Source organism: Drosophila grimshawi, unplaced genomic scaffold, assembly GCF_018153295.1.
Source record: "Drosophila grimshawi isolate 15287-2541.00 unplaced genomic scaffold, ASM1815329v1 contig_848, whole genome shotgun sequence".
Lineage (NCBI taxonomy): Eukaryota > Metazoa > Arthropoda > Insecta > Diptera > Drosophilidae > Drosophila > Drosophila grimshawi.
The window spans coordinates 14,823,718-14,847,078 of NW_025063692.1; the positions used below are offsets into that span (position 1 = coordinate 14,823,718).

Consider the following 23,361-nt stretch of genomic DNA (forward strand, 5'->3'; position numbering starts at 1 on the left):
ATACAAAATCAAACTAAATTGGATTATTGGATTTTTCGATTTATTTTATTTGATTTTAAATAACAACATTTAAAATTTATATGAAAAACAAGAGACAAATTTTGGCTTCCCGATAAAAATCGATTTTTTTTTTTGTTGTTGGTTTGTTTGTGATTTGTATTTTGGCAAATTGACTTAAACAAATGCACAATTGAAAATGATAAATGTATGTATAGAGAAACAAATACACATGTACATGAATGTATGTACAAATATGTAGATAGATAATTCTTAAATTATTGGCTGATAATTGTAACTTGATGACAGGCTTGGCCCGCAATTGCCGCTTCTAATGGCCAACCGTGTTCCTATTGCACAAAATGTATACATCAACAAAAACAACAACAAAAACAACAATTAAAATAAATAAACATACAATGTATCATTGATGAAACCCCTTTTTAAAAGTACGACTTCATCTGTATGTATATACATATGTTCATACCAATACGTTCAGATGTACATATGTTTATACATACATTTGTATGTGTGAGCCAGTTATGATTCGTACAGCTAGCAAAGGACTCGAAAACAAATATTTTGGTGTGCTTCAAATATTGTTGTAAAATGTTTCAAGTTTCCATGTAGAGCTTAGGTATATTAATATATAAGAACTTAAATATATTTCGTTGTTTTGTGTTTTTGTTTTTGTTTGTTTTTTTTTTTATCTATCTAAGCAGTACTCAGTTGAGAAATCAACAAGACAAGACAAGTTTAAGGCCAAGGCACAAACGCATTGACAAATTATTTTACATTCGTACATATATAGTTGCATATATATGTACGCATGTGGCATGCATAAGACTTAAGCTGAAATCAATAAATAAAAAACAAAAACAAAACAAAACTACTCAAATTTCAAGAAAGTATAGAGAAAATGCAGAAAAAAAAAATATATTAAAAACGATGAGATAAGAACGCGTTAGAATGCAGCAGTGCCTTTCGACTAAAAAAGAAAAACAAAATACCGCTTACATATATTTACACAGATATGAATCTATATGTGGCATATGTACTTCCATATATGAATGTAATAGCAATAACCAAGCAAAGAGCAACAAGAATGAGCTAAAAACTAATCACACAAACAAAAAGCACGCAAATAATACAATCCAAGAACAGCAACAAACGTGGGCAATATTTAAAGTCAAAAGAAAAAAACACTACAAGATTTAAGCTAACCAAAACGAAACCAATAAATATTAATATATTTGACTATAAACCCTATGTATACATATATACATACGAGTACATACATATTTGTAAGCGCATTTTAACAAGCATGATTGAGACCCTCATTTACACAACACGCTTCAAATAGTAAATTTGTTTTCACAATCACAATTTGGGTACATACATTTCTTAATTAGCTGTAGCTCATTTAATCCAATACCATTCGAGTTACTTTTTATTAGAAACACATAACAACTAAAATCAAAAACTCAAAACAAAGCCAGTAAATTTTCAAAAGCAAAAGTGAATTGTTGTAAAAAAGAATAACATAAAAACCAAATTTAGAAACAATATAGAAACCCTAACGAAATAACAAAAAAAGAAAAACACACACAAAAATAAAAATAAAAACATCCAATGAGCAAATAAAGAAACATTCAATTGATTTAAATATGTACATGTTAAAGTATTTTCATCTGGTCCACAGAAGTTTCTCCATCGGGTTTCTTGTCTACTACAACAGCTATTTTGAATATTCAGTTCAGTTGAGAGAGATTTTGGTTTGTTTTCGGATTATTATGTGATATTTTTAATATAAGTTTTAACATATTTATATATATAGATACATATATATATATATATCTTGTTGTTTAGGTTTTTATATATTTGTACATACAAATATTTTGTTGTTTAAGTTTTTACACATTTAATAACTAACAGCTTAGTTTGCGCCCATCAGCGAAAATTCTATTAAAACATTTTCCATTTAAGTGAGGTGCGTCAAAATAATAATAAAAAAAAAATGTTACAACAAATAATAAAATAAAATTACAAAAAATAAAAAATAAAAAAAAAAAACAAGATATCAAAATAAATACAAATTGGATCGGAGTTGGACAAGAACTGTTTACTGCTTCAAAGCATGCGCCTGCGCCTCGCCCTGTTGCTGCTGCCCATTGTTAAGTTTCAACTTGGCGTTGAACTCTTTTTGGACACTCTTATAATAGGGACCCAGCTCCTCGGCCACTGACTTATACCAGTCGGCTAGTTTGTTGCGATTCTTGAAGGCGCCGAAGCCGATTGCTTCTGCAATTCAGAGAGAGAGAGAGAGAGACTGGCTAAGATTAGTACAAATTTCATTCAAATAATCTGCAATTACTTACTGGTCTGATCAACTTCACAGATGGCACTCAGATCCGCATAGGAGATGTTATTGCCAAGTATAAACTTGCGCGAATTCAGGAACAGTTGCTCAAAGTCATTCAGCGTGTGCTCAACCTGTTTGCCGGCCACATTAACCTGCATAGAAGATCATTTATTATAAACATATATATATATATATATATCCTGTGATGTAATAGAAATCTTAAAGATACATTTTTCATTCGTCACAGAAGGCATTTTTAAAGTCCATATTATTTAGTGTCACACGCAAATTACGGCAAATTTCTATAAGAATGTAATTGATTTCTCGAATAATCTCCGACTGTGCGAAATATATTCATCAAATAATCCATAAGCGAGAACGAAATGCTCTGATACTAATAAGTAATATCAGCTGATAACAGGTACCACAAAACAATTTGCTGATATTTGCTGGAAATTTCACGAAATGTTCCCTCCAAGAGTGGCTTTCAAATTGTACAAAATGTTGGCGATGTTTGCTAGTCAACGGCCTTCCAAGTTTGGTAATCTTAGCTCTACAATTGCGGAAGATGTAAGCTTAAGAGAAATTTGGAAATTTTGATCTATGAAAGACATCGCCAACAATCTATCAACCAAATTTACTGACTGAGCATTAAAGTTTTGGGAGATATGGGGGGGGCCTTATCGATTCGCGATTATGGATTTTATCGATGTCGAAGACGTGGACGTAGCAACCCAATTTTAACACTTTGTCTGACACGACAAAGAGACAAGAACAACATTTCTATTATCTATCATTAATAGTCTTAATTTTGGTATTTATTATCAAGTTAAAGACACACATAAATTGGAGATTGGGTATACGAACTTACCGCACTTTCGGATGGCCGGGTTTTCTGCAGGTAAGGCACCAGCCACTTTTGCTGGAAGTAATCAGTGGTGGCCACCGTCATGTTTGATTGCTGCCAGGCGAGATACTCATCGGTGCGACTGCGACCCAGATGACGGCGCGGATACCAGTGCTCTGGAACAAGCTTCTCCCTCGCCAGATGACGGAAGATGGCCGCACTCTCCGATAGCTGATAGCCGTGATCGGTGATCGCGGGCAGCTTGCGGAAGCGATTTACATTGTCTCGAAACTCGCCCGTCAAATGCTCACCTGGAAAAGTTATGAAAAACAAATGCATTGCATTGATTACTTGCAATCAATAAATGTTTAAACAAAATATTCAAATAATCAATTATTAACAGTGCATTTATTGTGTCGTGTTCAAAATAAAAAAAAAAAATTAATTGCTTAAAAATTAAATAGTGGAAGCATTTAATCATTCTTTCCAAGCATGGCACTGAATTCATTAGATTAATATTTATATGTATGTATGTATATGTGTGTGTACTTAGGTGTTGTCAGTGTCCCAGACAATTGTGTCAAACATTTAATTGCAGCCAATTGAAAATGATGGAATAATTGTGTACTTGAATTTTGATAAGCTCAAAATCATTGTCAAAGGGCATTTGGCACACTAACAATTTAATTTTAATCGCAACACTCAATAGTGATGACCATTTGGCACTTTTGACACATTTGTAAATAAAACAATCAATTGAATTTATAAGACAATTTCAATTATTCAAACCAAATGCCATAATTATATATATATTTATATATATAGAATACTTATTTCAATAAAATCGATAACAAATTGTTTTTCATAATTCCCATATTTGCCGTTGTTTTCTATATTGAAATACGAATATTTAAACAATTTACTACGATTTAAAAGTCTATAAATGTATGCATATATTTAAATATAAAAAATATAAAAATTTTTCTGTCGCTATTTTGGACTTTTTTTTATGGCATCACTGTGACCGCTAGATTTGGCTGAAGCCTACGTGATGTGGCGCCATTTGTTTTCGTTCCATTCAACCTACTAGTTAATTCACATGATAAGCAAGTGCAGCTCCAGTCGGTCAACAAAGGATGGCGCCCTTGCACCCCTTCCTAATTACCACGCTAGTCAAGTGGCATGATCTAACTGAATATCTGATTTGTGAGGTCTGAACTACTATATACATATACATATATACACTATAATTATAATGATGCAATATTTAAGATGGCAAACTTATGTGACAAACAATGTAGATAAAACATTGTTATTGCTATTCAAAATTTAGTGTTTTCATAATTTACATATTGAAAAGTCGGCTTTTATTTGTTTATTTATGCTTGTAAAGTGCATTTTTGCTATTTTTCTCATTTGAAAAAGTGAGCAACAAGCGCAGTCAAGCAAAGTCTTTAACCTGGCCAAGGCTGTCTGCGCTCAAGACTCTAGCAAATCGTCTGTTTCTAAGCTTGTAATAGAATAGTATATACATATATGTCTATTGACTATTTACTGTTTACACCTGGGCTCAATGCACTGCCTCGAGGCCAAAAATATAAATATATATACATGCAACAACTGAACAACAATAGTTGCATTGCGATTTCGATTTCGATTGGGTTTAAAGTCCAGCAATGAGCAAGTTTTGTGTATCACTTGCATTAAACTGTGGCAACAAGGAAGCTCTGATCAAATCTGCAATTTGTGTTTCACAGATGCGGATACGAGTTATGGCCAAAATGTAAAATATACATATATACATATATAAAAATATATACATATATGTATATGCATAACTGATGACAAGTTTTTGCATTCAAATAGCTTTGTTTTGGACGGTGGTGCGATGGCACTTAACCTTGACCAAGTTCACAACTACAGACATACGAGCGCCGAGGCTCGGCTGAGCCATGCTTGAGCTGGCTTTCAAATGGCTATCAAATTGGCTAGATGCTAAATAATATATGGTAAGACGCACGCGCTGCTAACAAAAGCTTGTTCTATTTTTTTTTTCCTTTCTTTCTGTCTTTTCTGCTGTTGTTCGTTATTTGTATTGTTGTTAACGTGTTGACATTGTTGCAAGCGCTTTAGACACCGACTCTACACCAAAAGAGCAAACTTTGCAACTGCGTGTGAAGTAATTTCATTGTATATTCTATGTGTGTTCAATACACAACGCCAGATTCCAGGCCCATAGATAATCCCATTAAGTGTTTTTTTTTTTTTTTTTTTGGCAGACAATTTTTTTATTATTGTATTATTCAAATTGGTGCATATATAAATATATATATATATATGTGCATGTATCATCTAGTTATAAGTCATAAGATCGTGAAATTGGAAGAGGCACGTATAGATTGGGTTACAATATTGTTTAGATGTGCCACTAAACTATATTACCTAATCCATTGTCAAGGCGTTTGCATACACATTTATGTACATACATTCATACATACAATACAATACATACATACGTATTGCACTTTCCCCTCCGAAAACTTGATAATCGGAATGTTGACCAAAGTGGAAAATTTTTGAAAACACTACAAAAATATCACATAAAAACGAATAGACCAAAGTACATGTGTATGTATGTATGTGCATGTGTGTATGTATATATGTGTATGTCTGTGTGTTTGTCCATGGGCTGATGCAGGTTGATCAACATTTGGGTTAGTTAGACACATTTCGGCACGTACTCAAAATATCAATATGTGGACATACCTTTGACCATTGAAATAGGTATCGCCTCGAATGGGATTTTGGATGCCTCCAGAAATATGTAGAGGGCGCGGCTGGATTGATTCAGCAAATCAAAATAGAATTTCAACGGTTGCGTCATTTTGTTCTCGTTTGTCCACCGTTTTGAACTTAATTAATTTTGTTGAAGTTTTACGATATTGTTTTTATTTCCACAAAACGGGAAATCAAATCAAATTAATCGGTATTGCAATCAAAAACAATGACAACAATATCACAATAATAATAACAAAAACAATCGACTGCAACTAGACTTAGTAACAAGGACAGTTGCCTTCTGTTCGATCGCTCTGAGTGCTGCTTTTAGACTGAGCTGAAAGCGTCGCCGAATGCGACATTTTAAACTGCGACGCATTCGCAGTGACGAACGCTGCCAACGCCAGCGCCGGCGTCGCAGCACTGCATAGGCAAAGCCTCCACCGTCTGTCTGTCCACTGCGCCTGCGCCGCATTCGAATTATGCATATGTATGCGTGTATGTGTGTATTTTACGTAGAGGGGGGAAAAGCAGCGGGGCGTTTAAATGTACACATGCGTGCCGCTGCTGCTGATGACGCGTCGTCGATTTGCTTCTTTTGCTTGTAGTATCAGCAATGCAAGAAAAATAAAAGAAGCTGTTCGGTGCTTGCCTGTTTTTATACCCTATACGTATCAGGATAGGTAAAAGGGATATACATAAGAATGTTTGTATACATATGATCAGTAATGTTAATGCATAAGCATGATTTGTATACAGGTTCGTAATCGCAGGGTATTTTCTCGCCGAACATTTTGAATCACACTTGTTTGATTTCGTTTGGCATTTTCTTGCGTTCGCTGTTTTTGCTGCTGTGCTTATGACTTGCACCCATTGAGCATTGATATAAAGGGTATATATAAATGCGTATGCCAATTTGCCAGATACAAAAATCAAACTTCAAAAGCAGTTGAAGCTTATTACATTTTATCTACAACTCACAATTAAAAAAAATATATATATATTTGCATTCATTATTATTTGATTTGCAGTCCGTATTTTGGGGCAATTAATTGTGTACTGGGTATCTTCTGATTGAGATTTCTTGATCAGCTCTTTAACTGGTTATCAATTTGTATTATTACTATTTTTTAAATGATTATTATTATTATTGTTGTTGGTAATGGTGTTTGTGTTGTTATTTCGTTTGCTGGTTTGTTTTTGCGGCGCATTTAATAGACGATTTTGTGCACCCTATAAAAATTTAAAATCGGCTCGATTGACTTTCATACACATAATGTAGAAGGGTGTGGCATGTTGTCTATCTGATAAGCTTAAACTTTTTTATTAGTTTGAAATGAATTATCAATTCAATTTAAATGAATTTTTCTTAAAAAAAATAATATCAAATCGAATTTTAGTACAATATAAAATATACAACATATCGGCTTCAATTTATGCTATATCCAGCTGTTTAGTTAAACTTAAACTCAATTCATCAACCAGTTTCATTTGAATCTATCGCCTTTTTTCGCTATCCGACCGGACATCCGTATATTATACAGGATAATAAACTATAATTGACCTTTCATGCAAATGAAACTTTGTCTCCAAGGGTATTTAATCTTCGCCCCACCGAAAATTATAGTTCTTGTTTGCTAATCTTCTTTTCTGTTTTGTTTGTCGTTCATTGCTTATGTGTTGATTTCTTGCGCTTGGCTTTTTGCTAGCCGGTTTCTGCTGCTGTTGTTTATTTTTTGTTTTGTTTTTGTTCGATCTTTGATTATCCACGATTACACTTTGTACTTCGCACAAACCGCAATAGTGTTGCTTCTTCCATTGTTGTTGTGATCGTTTCTGCGGCATGTACCTGTATGTACATACCTACGTACATACATGTATGTATTTAGATCAAAACAAAAAAAAAATATATAAAATGTACGCCTTATCTATTAGCGATTTGCAATCACACACATCGTACATACAAATACATTCATACATATGTTCTAATTTTGGAGCAAATACACACATACATATGTATGTACTTATATATACATATATATTTTCCTGCACTACCCGTTATCTTGTTTACCAGCGAACACACACACATGCAACAATATTACCAGACAATATCGGTCAGTGCGCTGTTGTTTTTGCTGCTGATAGCAGGCAGAAACAGCGGCCGGCTTCTTTGACTTGGTTATTAAGTTGTTGTATCTTTAAACATAATAAATATAACAAAAAATCATTAAATATGAGGTGCATTAGTGGCCTTAAATGACAGGTGGCACAAAATCAAATCCAAGTGAAAACCGCAAATTAAATTACAAGTTGAGAAAGTGTGAAAGCGAGGGATGGTCATAGAGACAAACGAGAGGGAGTGAGACAGAGAAATATTGATAGTAATTACGAAGGTGAAGGGACAAAGGCAAATGATTCAAATCTTAAGAATCTACATACATATATACATATTTGATAGTTGTATATTATATTAATTAAAATAGAAAATATGTTTGATAAAAAAAGAAGGAAGGAACTACCCTTCTCTCCCCGACGGGGAATTGAACCCCGGTCTCCCGCGTGACAGGCGGGGATACTAACCACTATACTATCGAGGATGTTGCGGCCAATTTGAATATTTGTAGGCATGAATTCTGAACAGAGCCAACTCATTACATTAAATTTAATGCTTAAACATTTATAAATATACATATATCTGTACATACGCATGCATATACATACATATGTAGATGTTGATGTTGAAATTACATCGCCTGGGTTTGCAAATCGAGTGAAAGCTAAACAAAGAAGAGCGGGAAAAGCTTTCAGTTGTTCTTACGTATATAAATCTATATATATATATATATATATGTATGTATGCAGATGTTTCTACATTTTTCATAGCCTACTTTAGTCAAACCTTTAAAAATACTCGTATTAGATATTTATCATTTTTTTTGTACTATTTTACTGCGAAATAATATCCGAATATTATTTGGAAAGGATGTTTCCTAGCAGACAATTTTTTACTAACAACTTATACCATAAACTAAATGCAGATACAGCTTTAAGTTGAAGACTTCCTCTTCAGTTTTTAGAAAAAAAGGAGAACTACATTAATAAAAAAAAAAGCAGATGTCATCGATTAAATGTTCTTGCTTGACCTGCTTGATATGATGTTGTTCCAATTGAATATTACTGGATCCAAGCTGCTATTTGAGGACCTTTGAACTGGGCAGCAGTTTCTTTAGGTAACCAATGGTGAACTTACTATTATTATTACAATTTTTATTGGTTGGGTGCTGCAATAATAAGCATTGAAATTTGAGTTACGAATTTGCGGTTGCGGTCTGACTATAAATATATAGCTATGTATGTATATATGTATATATGCACATATATAAACCAAACTGTGTTGGCAATGATCGAAAGAAAATCAATTAAAAAAAAAAAAACATAGAAAATGATATATATTTAAAAATATAAAAATTATTAATCAGTATAATATATAAATAATATTTAAATCAATAAACAAAAATATTTAACAAAAAAAAAAAAAATTACAATCACGGACTCTGGTGGCGATCCCTCCAAAATGACATCACTGATACATATATATGTAGGCGAATACATATATACATGGTGCATATGGCTATAAAAGCAATTGCCGGTTAAAGCCAGCTGCACACAGTACGCAGAGTCTGCCGCGATGGCCCAGCAGCAGGAGAAGCAGGAGCAGCAGGAGGATCTGCCCAATGCCAGTGTGCGTCAGACACTCGAGCAGTTGCTGGGATGCAAGGATTATGGGCTGGAGTTGGCTTGTGCCAAGGGCGATAACTATTTGGGCATTGTGTGGCGCATACACGTGCCAAAGGAGCAGGGGCAACTGGCGGTTGAGGTAGAGCAGGAGGTCGAGGGGCAAAGGAGTCTAATCCTTAAGTTGCCGCCACAAAATACGGTTAGGCGCAAACAGTTTTTTGCCCGGCCATGCTTTACACGCGAGTCGCTTGCATACGAAGAGTTTTTGCCGCTGATTCAACGTTTTCAGGCCGATCAAAAGCTGAGCAAAACGGAGCGTTTTCGCCAACATGCCCGCTGCTTGGTTACCCGCCAGGATGAGCCCAACGAGTGCATTGTACTGGAGGATTTGTGCCGTCGCCACTATCAGCTGCATGATCGTTTCACGGACTTAACGCCCGCACACGTCTCACTCGTGATGGGCGCATATGCCAAGTTGCATGCCACATCCTTGGCACTGAAAGCAAAATGTAAGTCGCAGCAGCAGCAGCAGCGGCTGCTGTTGCCATTTCAGACACTTGTGGACATATTTGAACAGCGCCGCAATGATGCCGCTTTGGGTGCCTACTTCGAGCAGCTGAAGCAGAACGCACTGGATGCACTGCATCAGCAGCAAGATGCACACTATGTGCAACGTTTGCAGGCATACTTTGGGCGTGGCAGCTATTTTGAGCTACTGCTGCCACTGCTCAGTGGCATGAACTGTGAGCCATATGCTGTCGTTTGCCACGGCGACAGTTGGAACAATAATTTTCTGTACAAATGCGATGTGGCGACAAAGCAGCCATTGGATGTGTGCCTAATTGATTGGCAACTGATGCGATATGCCTCGCCGATAACCGATTTGGTCTACTTTCTGTTTAGCTGCACGACACGACAATTTCGACAGCAACACTTCAGGCCGATGTTGCAACTGTACTACAAGGAATTGGGCCAACAGCTGGCCAGGTGAGTGCTTGCTTTTGAAATTGAACTCGGAACAGTTCTCAATTTCTGAATTCTCTGACAGATTGGGCGAAACAGCAGCCACATTATTTCCATTTGACGCATTCGAGCAACAATTGCGCGAAAAGGGCGCTGTGGGATTGCTGTTAGCCATGATGGTATTACCAATAGTGACCATGCGTGGCGAAGATGTGCCCGATCTGCAGGTGATTAGCGACCTGGTCGAAGGCGGCGCCAGCACATCGGGATTTCTGGGCGTTGGCAACGAGTCGCTCTACAAGCAACGAATGCGCGACGTCATCCTGGACTGTGTAGACTATGAATATATTTAGTTGTCCACCATTTCTACTTTGTAGATGTAATGTTTGGAATACATCTGAAGAATGTAGACTAAGGCAACCCAGCAGGGTTAGATGGGCACCCGCCTTGGGTACATCATAGACATAGTCTCCATTTGTCTATAAATAATAATAATAATTTAAATAAAGTATACATATATATATTATATATAAACTCTTCCAGACCGGAGTCAAGCTGCCCATTTTTATAAATTAAAAAGCTGACTTTTTGATCCTAGAAAATCTTCATACTTTTGGCTCAACTTATTGCTCAGAAAGCATATTTTCAAAGCGTAAGTTTGCCTGTTTCTAAGAACCAAAACTTATATTTACTTAATACCAGGATCGATTTATCTTAAATTTAGAGAATAGATGCCTAATTCTCCTTTTTTTTTATGGGTTCCCCGAATTATAACATCACTTTCTTTTCTTACTCCAATTATTAATTTAAAAATGTTAATACACAACAATTTCAGATAGTTTATCAAATTTAGAATTTGAATTAGAATTAGTTGTACGTGAGAGACTAGAACCTTAGAAAGGGAACTAGACTAGACTAGACGACTAGAACGAATGGTTGAGTTTTCAGGAAGATGTTGCATATTTCTTTTATCACTTTTAGTTTCCAAGGGTTGACGACCAAGATTAGCTGCCGATGGACTAGTTTTTGCATAGAAACACAGACAAGACAGAGAGAGAGAGACGAGCGACCATAGTATGGGTATATTTTGAGCAAAACAATCACAAGTCATGCAACAACCATGCTCATCGCGGGATTCGAACCCACAGCCGTTTATTGACTAGAAGAACAGAACCAATACAAGACACTTAGTCTTAACGCTCAGAACTAAACAGCCGGCAATTACAGCGCCTGCAAATTAATCCTTTATCCTGAATTCATTTACTAATTCAAATGGATGTGGAGAGCTGTAAATTTCTATTAACATTGGGATTCGCCTCCGAAAACTTTATTTGGCTGACATATTTTGGATTGTTTTTAAACCTCAGTTTGGCCATTTCCTAAAGGAAACAGTACTCAAAACCACGTTGAATATATATGAGGCTTAGATATAGTGGGGCAGCTGGCTCTCCGACTTTACTTGGCTACACTAATAAAAATAAATTACTTCAGAATTGGTTTACTCCATGAAAATCATAATGATTGGTTTTGGCGTGATATTTCAAAAACCAAGCAACTCGAGATACAGGAGATATTGTAAAAGTATCGATGCTATCGATGTCGCATTTCATTATACTTTGGTATCGACCCTATCCGATATGCAGTTTCATCGCACATACATCGATAGATTTAGTTTAAATACCGAATATATTTCGAATTTTTGTACTCCACCATTACGATTAAAAATTTCCACTGAAAATATGACATACAAAATTGGCAGCAAAACCCATAGAAAGTAATTTCTGATTTTAAATTGGTTTAATCGTTTTAAGACAATTTACATCATTAGCAGTGCTGCCAACTGCTCAAAAAATCGCGGTCTTATGCTTTTTAAGTAAACTAGGGATGGGTGAGCGTTACAAAATGCAGCCCTGCCAGTTATCGATTGTTCTCATTGCTGCTATTTTTCTACAAAAAAAAAAAACAAAAAAAAACAACGCGTCCGCTAGTCAACTTTGCGTTTGGTTCCCTTTGCAAATAAAATATTGATATTAATGAAAGCCAAAGTGCATGTTATCAAAACACACGTATACGAGCCAAAAATATATTTGAAAGTGATTTGAAACGTGATTTAATGTTATAATATGCAAATGTTGACCAGCTGGAGATTAACATCGCTATCAATATCAACAACAGTGCAAACAGTGCCATGAAATGCAAATAAAATGTAGAAAGTAAACAGTGGCACCTCAAGTGAAATTTAAAGCAATATATTTTTATTTTCTCGTGTGATCTTATTATTTTGATTTGGCATCGGCGGCGAATGGGCGCCGCTGCCACCACAACCGCCATCTTCGCCGTTGCCCTGAGATTATGGCCTCCCTACATTCCAGTTGGCGTTTTGGCAAGAAAAGAATGAAGCAATTACGCATTAAAGGTACTACATAATGTGATGTCTAGGCTAACTACAAATGTTAATTAACATATTTATGTATCGGCAACGCAACTGTTTACATATGTGCATGCCATACAGATGCAGCCATGTAAATATACATAACATACTGCGATATGTTAGTGTTATTTCTAGCATGCCCAATAGCATGTGGTTTAGCTATATTCTCATGCATGCACGGAGGCACATGTAACTGTATTGCTAACAGGCGACAGGCGCATGTCTTCTTTTTTCGTCATCCATCGCTAGCATACATGTCTATGCTATGCATGCGCATGCATTTGTATATCTATGTATGTGTGAGAGTGTATATACTTCATCGACCTGAGAATATTTGTTTACATTACTGTTAAAGCATCAACTGCTAACGCAGCAGCGACGACGTTATTGTTGTTTTTAGCAGAGCCTCGCGTAATCCACTCACTCGCAGGCAAAGTCGATTGCGCATAACGGTATCAAAGTTACAGCAGCAGCAGCCGCCGCCGCTTGGCACCATTCTTTTTGACATTCCCGCATTGTACATACTTAAATTTATTTGATATGTTTGTATATGTAAACGCATATGAACATATACATATATATATATATATATATATACATATATGTATATTTATGTTTCGTTTGGCCAAATATTTTTCGACATATTTGGTTTCTATTATTAGAGGCCCCAACGATGACGCAGCAAGCTAAAACAAACACAAAAGCAACATCAAAAACAAAAACACACATTTGTTGTTAATTTCTTTTTATTTCTGAGTGTGTGTGTGTCTGTGTGTGTGTGTGTGTCTGTCTGTGTCTGTGTGTGTATGTTGCTTCTTGTCGTTCATGTACAGTAAGGTTTCGCTGGACTGCAATCACAACAAAAACAACAACAAGAATTTCACGTGCGCCGGCAGCGCTGTTGACGACAGCAGTTGGCGCTGATTAATTTCGATGGTGTAGCAATTTCACCTTGACTACTATTTTATTATATTATTGATATTATATATGTGCTTATTCTCTGTCTATAACTATGCAAATTTGATGCCGAATTACACTTGAAATTTTTAAAATATTCAATTCACGAAAGAAAAAATCAAAATTAAACACAAATAATTTCCATTTTATTCCTTTTGACGATCATTGCCATAACTTTGTACCATGATAAAAACAAATTATATCAAGCAACACGATAAAAAACTATTAGCTCCATTTTTATATATATATATATATATAAATATTTTTGTTGATAGTTTTTAATCTTGTCGCGGAAGAGATTAAATATGGTTGAGGTCTTATAATTTTTTAGACTGGGATATATACAGTGGTTTGCGAATGATTCCTATTAATAATTTTTTATATATATGTATTATTTAATTAAAACATTATAAATCCCAAATTTATAAATATCTTTTTTAGTTTTAAATATTTGATATTCGTTGTTGAAATTGTAATATATATTTTTAAGATGTGTGTAATGAGAAAATATGAACATAATTTTGTTGTTGTTTTCAGACTCGCAGGATCCGGAAGACTTTTATCGTTTGGACTCAAAAAAATCGGCGGCAGAAAATGCCTATGACATATACGCGATGCTCAGTGTGGAGAAGACCCGAGACACAAAGCGTCTGTTCCTGCTCAATGCGCTGGCCTCGCTCTGCCTGGCGGCCAACACGGGCTCACCGCACAATAATCTACGCTTTAGCACCGAGGAGCTGCTCTACTGGTGACAATTGCTATATATATATTTATTATAATTATTATATTATCGTTGTTGTTGTTTTTGTTGTTGTTGCAGCCTGAGCGCCTCGTTGGTGCACACATTCACGCAGGTGCGTGCGGCTGCATTGCGCACGATTCGGTATACGCTGAGATCGTCAAAGGATATCAAGGCATTCAATTCGCTGCAGTTGCAGCATTTGTTATGCCGCTCCATTGATCTGATGCTCAAGAACGATGATGAGCGCGTTCAGGCATTGAAATTGGTACGCAAAATGCTTGCGATTGCGCCGGAGGATATCAGTCCAGTGGTGATCAGATGCCTAGTATCGCTGGCCGACAGCGGCATTGAGGAGAGCGATAATCTGTTGCGTGCCTGCCTTGCAACGCTCGCCGAAATCGCTGTACTCAATCCGGCGCTGCTGATTGTGTGCGGTGGCGTTACATCAATCACCCGCAACGTACTCGAGTGCCACAATCCACGCATCGCCGAAAGTCTGTGCGGTGTGCTGCTCTATCTGCTCGAATGGCCCCAGACGCGCAACATTTGCGGTGTCCGACTCGATTGCCTGGCGGCGCCATATTGTGACTTTACTTATCGATTAGGCATCATGGACAAAAACAAGTAATTTCTCATTTGAATTGTTCATTTTTATTATTGAATTTCATTGATCATCTCACTTGATTGCAGAGATGCTCGAGAGTTGCGTTACACCAGCTGCCGACTGGCGTTGCTTTCCGTGCTGCGCAGCTGGACGGGCACACTCGAATTCTGTGATCCAAGCAAACCTTCGGGTTTGAAAGCAATAGTGGACGCTTTATATTTAAATCAAATTGAAGTTCGAGTATGTACAAAAACTATCTATGTATATATATATGTATATATATCTAACTGATTGGCATCTCCACACAGAAAGCAATATTGGACTTGCTTTACGAGCTGTTATCGGTGCCCCAACCGAGTTGGACTGATGATTATGCGGTCGCATTGCAAACGGTTGATCCGTCCGATTTTCAGGACTCGTGGCTGCTTAGCAATGGCTTCGTGTCCGCCGAGGGACGCTCCATCTTGCCTAGTCTGGCCGCACGGGCGCCCAATGTGGTTGAACAGCATTTGGCGCTGCTGCTTTACTGTTTCCTAGAGACGGGACTGCTCAACGCACTCGTTGAGGTGGCCGTTGGCACCGATCAGTTTGTATCGGTGCGCGCCACCGTATTAATTGGCAAAATCGTTCAATTAATGCATACACATTTGCCGGCGGATATATGCAGCACGAGTCCAGCGCTGCCGACGCTCATCGCATATGCCACCCAAGGCAATCAGCAGGCGAATGCGGCTGTCGCCGCCCTCCAAAACTATCAGAAAATGCTCCGCCAGCGTCCGGCGTCGTGCAGTCTATTTCTCGATAGTATTATACAGGGCGGTGCGCTAATACAGACGCGTCTCTTTCGCCGCAACATCAATGCCCAGGAGTCGAGCATTGCGCTACAGCTGCAGGATACGGCTGGGGCAGCCGCTGCCGCCGTGGCCGTTGCATCATCATCCGCTGGCGTTTATCGGGGCACACTGGACAGACAGCGTCTGGACTCGGTCTCCTCTAGTGATGAGTCCAATTCGCAGGCATCGAGCTCGCTGCGCTCCAGCTTTCGATTGAAGCGCAAGTTTCTGCCGCAGGTATTCAATATCGATAATATTCGTGCCTTCAATCGAATGCTGGACGAATCAAATGTGCTAAGCCAGGCGGACGCCAAGGACTGGGATTGGGAAGTGATTAGCACGCTGCTGAGAGTAAGTAACGAATCGATTTATGTTCAATTTTGTGACTAAACCATATCCGTTTTCAGTCGAATTTAATACGCAAACTGGACTACACTCAGGGCAAATTCCTAAATAAGCTGCTAAAACGTCTGGTGGACTTTTTCAAGCCAAGCAACAATCGTTTCTCGCATCAGGATCTTGTGCCCGGCCAGGCACTGCCAGCGTATGTGAGCACTGGCCTCGACCTTATCGATGTGCTCCTCAGCAGCAGTGAGGTAAGCATTTCTCAATGATTATATATATATAGATATATATAAGTATGTATTTGTTGTTGTTGCAGTTGGAATGCATGCGATACATAACGGATTATTTCTCGGACATTAGTCAGCATCTGTTGGCGGTGACGACTTCAAGTCGTGCTCATGATTGCCTGTTTAGTCCACAGCATATGAACAACACAATGTGCCAGCAGTATTTCCTTTACATTGGACGGATGTGCCGCAGCAGCAAGGGTATCGAGGTTCTTAAGAACACAACCGTATTCGAATAGTGAGTAGTATGAGTAGTACCCCATCCCATCACATCCCATTTGAATATTCGTTATTCATGTTTTGTATTCATCATTTATTATCTCTCACTCTCACTCTGAAGTCTGATCACATTGGTACGTCATACGGATCACGTTTGCTATGTGAAGCTGATTGTCTCGGGACTCAACTACAGCTGTCAGAAGCTGCCGCAACAGGTGCTGGAGAAGGCGCTAACGCTGGCCAAGACGCGCAGTGGTCGCTTGTATGCCACACAATTTTTGGCTGTGCTGCTGCGTGCCCGTTTGCCAAATTTTGAAGTTTGGGGCATACCGTTGATCATACAGCAGACCAAGGATGCGGATCGGAGTGTTGTGCTGGCCGCCATGGATGTGCTCGAGGAGGCATGCCACGACAAATACTATCTGGAGGAGATTGTCAGTCTCTGGCCAAATCTGAAGCAGCTGGGCGATGTCGGCCGTCTGTTAATGTCACGCTTCTATTCGCTGTCACGCGGCCTCAACAGCAGCGAGGCGCACATCGAGGATGAGATCAAGTATTGGCGCAATGGCTACAACAAGCGCTATGTCCTCCTTGTCGAGGCCGATACACACGCCAGCCTGACGCTGCACGTCCGCAACGAGGATGGCTACTACTCGCGACGCAATTGCAATCAGCGGGCACAGTTGGTGCCGCCGAATATAGCGCCGCATCTCTATGGCCAGATGGTGCAGACCACACAGGGCATGACAGCATTACGCAATCACGCCGATCTCACCAAGCTGCTCGATGTGCTGACGCGAGGCAAGACCAATGACGATCTCGAATGCCTGGAGCTTAAAGCGGCCATTTGGGCACTTAGTCACGCCTCGACGCACTCCAATGGCATTGAATACTTTGAAGAGCTCGGCTCCAGGTGAATATCTATGCGATATATTTCAATCTTTCATTTTGTGCATAGTTTCTCTGCTTTGTGTTGTAGGCTATATGAGAAGTTAATACTGATGGTGACCAAGTGCGAGGTGTATTCGCTGCGTGCCACTTGCTTCAGTGCATTGGGCCTAATTGCTGGCACTCAGGCAGGCGCCAACGTTCTCTTCAAGCTGAGTAAGTTCCAAATGGTTCCATAACAGACAGACAGACTGAGACGGAGAGACAGAGACAGAGATAGAAGCAAATGTGTAATATGTGTTACGTGTTACTATTCATTTATAGATTGGCTCAGTGTGCGTCACGACCGGAACACAATGTGGCCGGTGCATCAGCCAGAGGATTGGATGTCCAGTCAGTTCACACCGGTTCGTCATCACTATGAGGATATGCCGCCGTATAATTACACTGGCATCGAGGATCAAATCGATGCTTCCTACGAGACGGGCAGTTGCTGGAATCTGCAGGATGCAAACACCACCACAACGACGACGACGGACAGTGTTCGCACCACTGCCGACGAGGTACATTTTGTTTTGAACTGTTTGCGAAATCTTTGATTCAATTTCAACAATTTGCAGCTACAGTTTAGCAGGCCGCTAAACATTGGCGCAGTTGCGGCTAAGTCGAAAACGCTGCCAGAAGGCAGCAATGTGCGTCAGGGCAAGCATCAGCGTTCGCTATCCGAATCCAAGACAACGGATGTCATCAGCCTGCTGGGCGGCGGTGGTGTTGGTGGCGGCGGCGGCGGTGTCGTTGGTGGTGTCGGCGGCGGCGTTGTCGGTCCCACTCCGCTCGTTGGATTCTGTCCAATGCACACGCTGCATCAGCATCAACATCAGCATCGCATACGTTACAATTCATGCACGGACTCGAACACATCCGGCGTCAGCAGCTGTGAGTCGGTTACGGGGCGAACGGCTGCCTTGGCCGCTGCTGCTGCTGCTGTCAACATGGGTGACTTTCAACAGTTCCCGCTGAGTCCCATACCAAGCATGTCCAATCTGATGGAGCTGCCGACAATGCAAGCGGTCAAACTGCTCTATCGCACATCCCTGATGGGCAACAGTTTTCTGCCGCCAGCTCTCAGTGCCCTGGACATGAAGGGCTATGCCCAGTTGCGCTCCCTGCGCGCCCACAGCCGTCCCGTGTTCGCCTCGACGGCCGAGCTGTATGACTTCATCGAAATAGCTGATCGAGGCGAGGTGCAGCCACGCAAATACTCCTGGGGCGAATCGAGCCGACGGATGAAGGTGCGCAGCCTCGATCGACAAACGATGTTCAATGTCTTCACGTAAGTGTTGTGTACTACAACAATTCAACAACAGCTCTTCTGTGGTCAACATACATACATCATTCATTTGTTTCTTATACCCTGTACCCATTAAAAATGGGTAAAAAGGGTATAATGGCTTTGTGCAAATGTATGTAACAGGCAGAAGGAAGCATCTCAGAGACTGTAAGAGGCAGAGAATTCAAATTTGGAATTTTGGTTCTCGTATACCAGGCGCAGATCGAGTTTGCTTTATTTGATCGATAACTGCCTCGGTTTCTCGATTATCGATGCATATAAATTTCCGATAGCAATAAAAACGACAATTTTAAAGGCAGAATATTTTAATTTATACAGATAGACATAGACATAGAGACATATGCAAATTGTTGATCAACTGAACAAATTTCATCAAGATCGGATAAGAAAGACCCAAGTTATTGTCGAAAATATATTATCATATCATCAATATGCGAGCGCATGTGTGAGACAGAGATGGCATGATAATCGACACGAGCGTCAATATGTCTTCGTGTTCAGTCTGCAAAGCCCCGTTACCCCGCTACGATTGCGTATATATGTATGTATTTATGTATATTCACGGGTTTGTCGGCGGAGAACGTTTGCAGATCTGCTGACATTTTGATGTCAAACTTTTTAGAGGGAAATTTGCCAATTAAACTAGAATATATTCAGGGTATATCGTAGTCGAGCTCACCCGACTACAGCACTCCGACTTGTTGTTATTTGTTTATTTGTATTTATTTATATAACCACAAACATCGCCTGGGTTTTGCTACTCTTTTTACATATTTTATCTGCATTTATATTCGTCAACTTTAGACTGCTTTAATTAGAATTTAATTAGATTGTTATTCAAGGAACAAGCAGTTTCGATAGTTGACTAATTTAAATGCATACATACCTATGTATGTATATAGTGTATTGATATCAATATCGTTCAATATGTAATTATTTCTTGGTTCTTCTCTTTATTTTTCTTGTTGACTTGCAGACGTCTCTCGTCGGAGGAGTTGCAGGTGCCGATACCAACATTAAATGTGCCCAAATTTCTGCCGTCAAATGATCTACAGGGTCCTTGCTATGCGGGCATCTGTTTGCCGAAGAATGCGCTCGATTTGTTTCCAACGCGCAATCTGAGCCGTACTTATGTCTCATGTGATATCATCGATCAGGATCTGATGGGGCTCAATCTGTTGAATGTGCGACCGCAGTTCTCCACATTTCTCAACGATTCCATCAACAACGAGGGCGGCGACGAATCCTCGGTAATCTCCTCGCTATCCGATGTCTCATCATCGGCCAGTCGACGACCGTCCAAATGGCAGCAGGGCGCCAAGCATGCGCGCAGCCAGTGCCTTCATTGTACGCGCTCACGTCGCCAACAGCAGCAGCAGCAGCAGCAACAGCAACAGCAACGATTACAGCCGCAAGAAACCAGCACCATAAATGGTGGCAACAGCACAATGGTGGCACCCTGTGAGCTTTATAGCAGCGCCGCTGCTGCACTGGTCGCCGCTGGCATTCAGGCTGGTCCGGCACTGGCGCGCAAGAGCTCGTCGGCGGGCAAGGGCAGCGTTGTCAGTTCCATACAGCTGGCGGATATGAGCTTCCATTCGCCGGAGAGCATATTGAGTGACGAGAGTCTGCCGGACAAGCTAACCGCTTCCATACTGTACAATGTGCAGCGACTGGCGAATCCGGTCAGTGCGAAACAATCAAAGATGGCATTGCTGGAGCTCAAACAGAAGCATCCGCCGGCCTTTCAGGATATCTGCCTGTATTCGGAATCGTGCAAGGCTCTGGGACGCAGCAGCTATCGGATGAGTGCGCGACGCTTCCTCCAGGAGCTGTTCCTTGACCTGAACTTTGATACGTTCTATGTGGAGCCGCAGCTGATAATTGGCGCTCGCAAGCAGCCCGGCGATGAGCCAATGGAATCCACACTTGCCTCTGTGGCGGCAAACTTACTATTAACCACATCGACAACATTATCAACAGCAACAACAAGCTCAACATTATCATCATCATCGTCATCATCAACATCATCAGCAGCAGTAGCAGCAGCAGCAGCAGCAGCAGCAGCATCAGCAGCACCAAATACAACATCATCAGTAGGAGTAGGAGTAGCAGCAGGAGCAGGAGCAGCAGTAGGAGTAGGAGCAGGAGTAGGAGTAACAACGACAAATCCCACATTGATGTCGCACAAGGCACAGCTGAAATCGAAGCAGACGGCCCAGCTGGCGAGCGTCTATGAGACGAGCTGGGAGAATCTACTGATGGATCAGTCACCGCGTCAAGGTGTCTATGTAACGCCGGTGCAAGCACGATCAGCGTTGCAGCTGTCGACGTTGCCGAAGGCGGAGGCGACACACATTGAGCTGCACATCCATGATGATGATGATGATGATGGTGATGGCAATGGCAACGATGATGATGAGGATGATCTATTTAGTGACGATGCTGATGATAACGACGACAACGATGATAACGATGATGATGATGATGCCGGTGACGATGTCTGCGATGGTGGCAGCGGTGCGGGCAGCACCCAGGCCAGCAGCGTCACAACGGCAAACACCGCCCTACCCGCCGCCCACAGCAATCGCAGCAGCATCGGCACCATCAGCAGTCAACCACAGCAAACACCATCGACCTCGTTGTCAACTGCCGGAACTGTAGCGGGAACAGGAGCGGGAGCAGCAGCGCCCGCTGCTAGCAAAATGGAAAATGATAATCGTCAATATACGCGCGGACGTTTCTATACGCTGGAACTGGATCTGAGCTGTACGAAGAACAAGTTTCCCATTACCGATCGCAATCGAGCAACGACAGCGGCCACAAAGACGACGGAACAAGAAGGTGGCAATCCGCCGGAAATGTTGCCGCTATTAATGCGGCAAATTAGTGCGGATACCAACACGGATGGCATCACCACACTGAGTGGCACTGATTACTCAAAAGTCACCAAGAGCCTGGCTGCATCCATTGCCAAGCCGGTGGGCAGTTTGTATTGCGAGAAGCGTTTGCAGAGCTCAAAATCGGAGGCGGTGCTGGATGCGGGCACCAAAGGCAATGGCAGCATCTGACAGACAGACAGCAGCAGCCAGCAGCAGCAGCCAGCAGCGTTGACTAATCTAATTGGACTGAATGAAAAATGTAAGATGTAAGATTCGGAGCGATCTCCGATTTGGTTATTCTCTTGATTTGCATTCGCTGAGCAATTTATGTGACTTGTGCATATATCTCCATATGCACACACATACATGTATGCTACATACATATGTACACACACACAGAGACACACAGACCCAGACCCAGACACAGACACACACACACACACACACACGGACACAATTCATACACACACACACACATACGCATACATATAAATATACATATACACTAACTATATAATATGCTAAGTTCTTTTTCTGCAGTTTTTACGATTACAATTATTGAATAAATTGTTTTTTTTTTAAGAAATCCATTAACGTTAAGTGACAAACATAATCCAAAAATAATCTATAATTTTTTTTTATGTATAATAATCAACAAATGAAGAAATGAAACAAACAAAAAAAAAAAAAAAAAAGCATACCCAAAAGCAACAACAACAAAAACCACCGCAATTTATTTATTCAACTGTACTTAAATAATAAAAGCATAATAAATAAAAATAAAAAATGAAACAAAAAACAACCGTTACAACAAATTAAAGATTGTAAAAGCAATTCAAAAACGAAATTCAATAAATACATCCCCAAACCAATTGAAATATTTTAAGACAATAACTACAAAAATTGATTGAATATTTTTTAAATTGAACGCAATTTGATTTTTGACAAGCACAAATTATGCCGAAGTTTCCAAATTGAAATGCAGCATTAATCCAAAGGCAAAATAAGGATAACAAAATTGATTGCTATTTAAACCGCTTCAGTTTGGACAAAGTTGCCATAACTTTATCCATTGTCTTCCTTTGACAGTGATCCGATCCGATCCAGCCGATTCCAACCTGCATATGGCTATATTCC

General features: G+C 39.9%; 3 protein-coding genes and 1 non-coding gene across 4 annotated transcripts; 2 read left to right on the forward strand and 2 right to left on the reverse strand.

Annotated features, from left to right (window-relative positions):
* Positions 1-1,777: 1,777 nt before the first annotated feature.
* LOC6565340 (glutathione S-transferase theta-3) lies at positions 1,778-6,338 on the reverse strand. The gene is made up of 4 exons (XM_001991850.2): positions 5,973-6,338; positions 3,231-3,517; positions 2,376-2,511; positions 1,778-2,298 (listed from the first exon to the last, which is right to left on the reverse strand). The coding sequence occupies exons 1-4, from the start codon at positions 6,088-6,090 to the stop codon at positions 2,120-2,122; spliced, it is 720 nt and encodes a 239-aa protein (XP_001991886.1). The 5' UTR covers positions 6,091-6,338; the 3' UTR covers positions 1,778-2,119.
* A 2,171-nt stretch (positions 6,339-8,509) lies between these two features.
* Trnad-guc lies at positions 8,510-8,581 on the reverse strand. The gene has a single exon. It is a non-coding gene; the product is annotated as a tRNA-Asp (tRNA).
* A 1,071-nt stretch (positions 8,582-9,652) lies between these two features.
* Positions 9,653-11,211, forward strand: LOC6564785. The gene is made up of 2 exons (XM_032738247.1): positions 9,653-10,709; positions 10,771-11,211. Exons 1-2 carry the CDS (start codon positions 9,673-9,675, stop codon positions 11,036-11,038), a joined length of 1,305 nt encoding a protein of 434 aa, XP_032594138.1. The 5' UTR covers positions 9,653-9,672; the 3' UTR covers positions 11,039-11,211.
* A 1,481-nt stretch (positions 11,212-12,692) lies between these two features.
* On the forward strand, positions 12,693-23,102 carry LOC6564784 (rapamycin-insensitive companion of mTOR). The gene is made up of 12 exons (XM_001991848.2): positions 12,693-13,101; positions 14,611-14,821; positions 14,894-15,439; positions 15,506-15,659; positions 15,728-16,603; positions 16,660-16,848; positions 16,914-17,122; positions 17,225-18,016; positions 18,083-18,207; positions 18,316-18,554; positions 18,612-19,324; positions 20,319-23,102. Exons 1-12 carry the CDS (start codon positions 13,038-13,040, stop codon positions 22,411-22,413), a joined length of 6,213 nt encoding a protein of 2,070 aa, XP_001991884.1. The 5' UTR covers positions 12,693-13,037; the 3' UTR covers positions 22,414-23,102.
* The last annotated feature ends 259 nt before the right edge of the window (positions 23,103-23,361 follow it).

Excerpts from the sequence above, each read along its gene's own strand:
- LOC6564785 (XM_032738247.1), top strand. The coding sequence starts at position 9,673 with ATGGCCCAGCAGCAGGAGAAGCAGGAGCAGCAGGAGGATCTGCCCAAT. Across the intron at positions 10,710-10,770 it reads TTGGGCCAACAGCTGGCCAG|ATTGGGCGAAACAGCAGCCA; the intron begins GTGAGTGCTTGC and ends ATTCTCTGACAG.
- LOC6564784 (XM_001991848.2), top strand. The coding sequence starts at position 13,038 with ATGGCCTCCCTACATTCCAGTTGGCGTTTTGGCAAGAAAAGAATGAAG. Across the intron at positions 14,822-14,893 it reads ACCGAGGAGCTGCTCTACTG|CCTGAGCGCCTCGTTGGTGC; the intron begins GTGACAATTGCT and ends TTGTTGTTGCAG. Across the intron at positions 15,440-15,505 it reads GGCATCATGGACAAAAACAA|AGATGCTCGAGAGTTGCGTT; the intron begins GTAATTTCTCAT and ends ACTTGATTGCAG.
- LOC6565340 (XM_001991850.2), bottom strand. The coding sequence starts at position 6,090 with ATGACGCAACCGTTGAAATTCTATTTTGATTTGCTGAATCAATCCAGC. Across the intron at positions 3,518-5,972 it reads ACCTATTTCAATGGTCAAAG|GTGAGCATTTGACGGGCGAG; the intron begins GTATGTCCACAT and ends TAACTTTTCCAG. Across the intron at positions 2,512-3,230 it reads CCCGGCCATCCGAAAGTGCG|GTTAATGTGGCCGGCAAACA; the intron begins GTAAGTTCGTAT and ends TCTTCTATGCAG.